The following is a 5,646-nucleotide window of genomic DNA, read 5'->3' on the forward strand; positions in this document are numbered from 1 at the left end:
CACTCCCAACCCTCACTTCCCAATCACAACCCTCACTGCCCACTTCCAACCCTCACTGCCCACTCCCGATCCACACTGTCCACTCCCAATCTGCACTGCCCAATCTCAACCCTCACTGCCCACTCCCAATCCCAATCCGCACTGCCCAATCCCAATCCACACTGCCCATTCCCAATCCACACTTCCCACTCCCAATCCGCACTGCCCACTCCCAATCTGCACTGCCCATTCGCGATCCTCAGTACCCATTTCCAATTGTAGCAGTCTCCTGGCTGCTAAAACACAGATAAATTGCTAACTTGGCCAAACAGCAAGGAATGCTGGTACATTGGTCAAGTGAAACTCTAAAATCACAAAACCCATACATCAGACACTCTGCGAACACAGCAGCCAGTTACTAAAGACATCAGCATATCCTGGACAGATGCCCTCATCCACTAAACAAAGGAGGGTCGGCACAGAAAGGCACTGAGTCCTGCTACACAAACAAACAGTAGCATGCCATCTAAATGACTGATAATGTTTCAAACTATTAAGTGTGCTGCGGTGGTTAGTACGACTGCCTCACAGCACCAGGGACCCAGGTTTGATTCCAGTCTTGGGCGACTGTCTGTATGGAGTTTGCACATGGGAAATGCAGGGTTTCAGGGATAGGGTACAGGATGGGACACTCTTTGGAGGGATTCCATGGACCTAATGGGCCAAATGGCCTGCTTCCACACTATAGGGATTCTATGTGTTCTCCATGGTTGGCCAGAACTATGGAAAGTTCCAGAAAACCATCCAAAAAGCTATGAAAAACAGTTAATCTGCAAACTACGCTCTTTAATATTCTGGAGGCTTTCCAAAGAGACTAGCATGGTACAAGGCAGAGACCAGGTGACCATCCAGAGACAGAGAGAGAAAAAGGAGCCCCACAGTCCCAGAGTCAAAGCAAGAGAGAGAGAGAGCGACTGCATAAATCTGCAAGAGACTCAGAAAATATTGCAAGCTAAAAGGGCCAAATAGGATTAGAAACAGTGTTGTTTAGTATTAAAGATTATTGTAACTTGTTTCCTTGTCATGTTGAAACTGTTTAGATTGGTACCAGGTTGTGTTCATAGTGATCTGATTGCTTCAGTATTGTGGGCAAATTCATTCCTAACATTAATTTCTCCACATTTTAGCCCTCAATGGCTGATCCTTAGTCTGAGACTGTGTCCCTTGTTCTAGACTTCCAGTTGGCAGAGGGTAGGGGGCAATATCTTTTCAACATTGACCATGTCAAACCCTGCAAGGTTTTTTTATGCTTTAATGCAATCACCTTGCAGGGTTTTAAGCTCCAGGATTCAGTCTAGTAAATGTTTCTTTCACTAACTCTAATGCAAGAATATCCTCCCTTAGATAAATAGTGAAGATGTACACAGCACTGCAGTGATGTGGACGGGCAAGTGTTGGACTGGGGTGGACAAAGTCAGAAGTCACATGACACCAGGTTATAGTCCAACAGGTTTATTTGAAATCACAAGCTTTCAGAGCGCCTCTCCTTCGCCAGGTTCCTACAATTCCTCCTGTTATCCCTAATGAGATCAACTAATTAAAACAGGAATAATCAGCAGAAAATTGACAATCTTACCTTGAAGTTCAAAGTCTACAAGACTGGGATTGAGTGCATCGATATCTGTGTTGATATCTCCTTCTACAAGGATATCGTGCATATCTTTGATTAGGGACTTCTCTGTGAGCAGTTGGCTGCTGATCTCAGCAATGCTGGCAATTGGTGCTGTCTGTCCTGGGATGGGGGACTCTTGAGCAGTGTTGCTCTGTGCACTGGGCTGGCTGCGGAGCTGAGGCTGGCGAAGTTGAGGTTGCATTGTTGCATGACCAGAACAATCCTGGTTCATGTTTGCCGGCATGCCAGTTTCACCATATGGATGAAGTTGAGGACTGGAAATTGCATGTGGATCTTGAAAGTGTCCCAGACACAGGGAGTGGGAATGATCCTGAACATGCAGCAGAGACGATGGAGCTTGTGGATAGAGAGAAGATGATGTCATCATTGAGGACTTTGTTTGATCAGGTTTTTCTCCAATTAATTTTTCCAGTTCATCTGCAAAAACAAAATTCTGAAATTTATTGCTTACATACAGTACAGCTCCATCAGTCACTTTGGGTCACTCTCACAGTGTCCAGTTACTCACTGGGCATTCTGGGTCACTCTCACAGTGGCCAGTTACTTACTGGTCACTCTGGGTCACTCTCATAGTATCCAGTTACTCACCAGTCACTCTGGGTCACTGTCACAGTGTCCAGTTACTCACTGGTCACTCTGGGTCACTCTCACAGTGCCCAGTTACTCACCAGTCACTCTCACAGTGCCCAGTGATCAGTTAAACATCAAATTAGCTGTAATTTTTCAACAGTCTATAATATTTTTGTGTCTGTAAACCTTTTGGGACATGCTGAGTTATTGTGAGATAGTATAAACTTGCATGCTTCTCTTTAATTATATCAAAAGCAGCAGGCAATGAAGATCTGGAAGAATAGGAAGTGTTGGAAAATTCCAGTTAATTAGGCAATTTTATCCTACACTGAAGTTCTGCCAGGTAAACTCACACCAGAGCCAAAGCAGGCTTTAACAAGCTGTGGGATTGGTAACAATGGCTAATGTCAAGATTAGAGTGGTGTTTGTAAAGCACAGCTGGTCAAGCATCTGCAAGGAGCAGGAAAATCGACATTTCAGGCAGAAGCCCTTTATCAATTTGATTCCTGATGAAGGGCTCCTGCCTGAAATGTTGATTTTCCTGCTCCTTGGATGCTGCCTGACCTGCTGTGCTTTTCCAGCAACACTCTGATCTTGACTCTGATCTCCAGCATCTGCAAGTCCTCACTTTCGCCTGCAATGGCCAGTGGATCACTAACCGTTTTGCTGCCTTTGCCACTTGCCTGGTTTGGCCATGCACTTTCTCACAGCTCCTGGATCCTTCCTTCGCCACTTCTGCAGCTCTTCCTGCATCTTCTGGATCTTACTGGGGTTCAGGGTCCACAAACAGCCTTTTCTCGATGTACCGCCAGACTTGTTTTCCACTTTTTCGAAGCATTTATTCAGGGACAGGTTGTGTCGCACTGAGTTTTTCCAGCCATCTGGTGCTGTCTGCAATGACATGGGGATAATTTTTATTTCTCCAGGTTAGCCCTGCCCCATGGGGAAGAGTCTTTACCATTTTCATGCCAGACAAGAGGTAGCTATTTTCCAGCAGCTTAGCCCACAGTGTCAGGGTGATCCCAACCTTGTCCTTACTCAAGCTCCCAGCAAGCAAGTGTTATGAAGGTGTTGGTGTGTACTGTACCTTTAGGAGAGAGAGAGGAAGCGAGCAAGGACTGACTGAAAGCACAGAGTATGCTGAACAAGGTAACAATGTAATATCTGGTTGACACAATTAGCTGGTGTTGTGTTCCCATGGTACAAAAACAAATTTAAATTCAGCCAGTTTCAATTATGTCTCAGAGACCAAAATCCAATCGAATTTGAATTTTACTGTTTGGGATGATGTCAAACTAATGAAATTATTTGATGTTTTATGGGTATGAAATCGGACATTTTGAACAGTTAGGGGAAGAAGAGCAAAGAGCAGCCAAACAAGCACCAACATAAAGCCAGCCAGATAACTCTCTGAAAAGTACCTGTCCATCAGACATTTGTGCAGCAAAGTCAACCAAGAAAAATCTACAGAGAAAGTTCAACATCCAAAGACTGGGATTGAAAGTGATTTGGCATAAATTTAAGAGGGAATTTATCGGACCAGTATTGGAGATACAGAATGGGAGGTAAATGATAGGGTTAAGAGAAAGGAGTTGTAAAGAGTTGTTGTTTAAATGTTCTCTTTTGGACTTAAAGAATAAAGTTGTTAATTTTTTACTTTAAATAGTGATCTCTGATAGTTCTTTTCCTCAAAATTTAACAGGTTACGGTGCGAGGTGAGCTTCTCTGTGTGTCAGGTTTAAATTAGCAGAGGGGTTTTCCCCCATGTCGTAAAACCTGGGGGGCTCGTTGCCAGGATTTGGGAATGATTTGGCAGGATTGACACCCCTTGTGGAGGATCCCAAGGAAAATCAAGAAAGTGAGGAGTTAAAACAGAAATATCCTGGTATTTTCCCAGATTGTGTAGTAACCAGATCTCCCTACCATAAGTCACAGCACAAAGCAAAAACTAAAGAGAGAGATGAAGGAGTTGAGGTTCAGTTAGCGAATGCCCTGTTTGATGTACTGGTGCAGGAAAAACCTGAAAAGGCAGAGGGTCAGACAGAAGTATTTAGTCCTGAAATGCTAAGGGACTAACAACAACAAGACAAGACAATAGAAAATATATATGTGGATGCGTACTCCGAAAAGCAGGCTGAGAATATTCAGGGGGTTTATTATTTGAAAGATAGAATCCTAAGGTGAAAATGGAGACCACGGCAGGTTAGTGCAGAGGTGAATGGGCTGAAGTGCATCAGATTATGTTGCCGGTAGCATACGGACAGGAGGTGTTACAGGTAGCACATGAACTACATGTAGGAGGTCACTTAAGGATATGAAAGACTCAGGCTAAGGTACAAAAATATTTTTATTGGCCTGGAATGCACCAGGATGTGGTTATCTTTTGCCGTAATGTGTCATAAATGCCAAATGGTAGGCAAGGCCACAGGCGGCAATAAAACCAGCACCTCTGTTGCCAATGCCCTCATTTGAAGAACCTTTCACACGGTTTATGATTGGTTGCATAGGTCCCCTCCCAAGAACTAAAAGTGGGAACCAGTACTTGTGAACCATGATGGATCTGTCTACCAGATTTCCAGAAGCAATTTCATTACAGAGTATCAAGGCAGAAAAGATGGCAGAGGAGTTAGTAGCTTTCTTCATGTGGTATGGGCTGCCCAGCAAGTTTCAGTTGGACCAAGGGTCAAATTTTACTGTTAGGCTATTTAAGGAGGTTATGGATAGCTTAGGTATACAGCACTTTAAATCCAGTGTGTATCATCCTGAATCCCAGGGAGCTTTAGAAAGGTGGCATCAGACCTTGAAGACCATGTTGACAGCATACTGTCAGGGTTACCTCAATAATTGGGATAAAGGTATCCCGTTATATTTGTTTTCCATCAGAGATGCCCCAAATGAATCTACTCAGTTCACTCCCTTCGAGTTAATATTCGGTCATGAAGTGAGAGGCCTTTTGTAATTAATTAAAGAAAAATTAACAGGACCTAAGTCGAAGATCTCACACTTAGGTTATGTATCTGAAGTGAGACTAAATTGAGTAGATGAGTTAGCTAAACAGCATCTAAAGAGAGCACAGTGTAGAATGAATTAGGTGGCAGATAAACGCTCCGAGACTCGGATGTTTTCCCAAGAGGATGATGTATTAGTACTGTTACCAGAAATAGGAAATCCCTTCAAAGCAGGTTTAGTAGTCCCTAACAAATTGAGAAAACGTTGAGTCAGGTGAACTATCTAGTAAAAATGCCAGATAGAAACAAACAGTTTCGGGTATGTCATGTGAACATGTTGAAGCCATATTATACTAGAGAGAAAGAACTGGAGAAACAGGTGTTAGTTACTGCTCCACAGAATGAGGAATCAAATCCAGATGATGTGGATTTTGATGTGCCTCAAAATAGATTAAA

At 43.4% G+C, this 5,646-nt stretch overlaps 1 protein-coding gene across 1 annotated transcript in view; it reads right to left on the bottom strand.

Annotated features, from left to right (window-relative positions):
* LOC122564206 (forkhead box protein N1-like) overlaps window positions 1-5,646 on the bottom strand; it is a 92,790-nt gene that overhangs the window by 8,603 nt on the left and 78,541 nt on the right. The window contains exons 6-7 of the mRNA XM_043718901.1: window positions 2,926-3,133; window positions 1,616-2,089 (exon numbers count right to left, since the gene is read on the bottom strand). Coding sequence (XP_043574836.1) covers window positions 1,616-2,089; window positions 2,926-3,133 — 682 coding nt within the window. The remainder of the gene's footprint in view (window positions 1-1,615; window positions 2,090-2,925; window positions 3,134-5,646) is intronic.

The sequence above is a fragment of the Chiloscyllium plagiosum genome, chromosome 28, assembly GCF_004010195.1.
Source record: "Chiloscyllium plagiosum isolate BGI_BamShark_2017 chromosome 28, ASM401019v2, whole genome shotgun sequence".
Taxonomy (NCBI): domain Eukaryota; kingdom Metazoa; phylum Chordata; class Chondrichthyes; order Orectolobiformes; family Hemiscylliidae; genus Chiloscyllium; species Chiloscyllium plagiosum.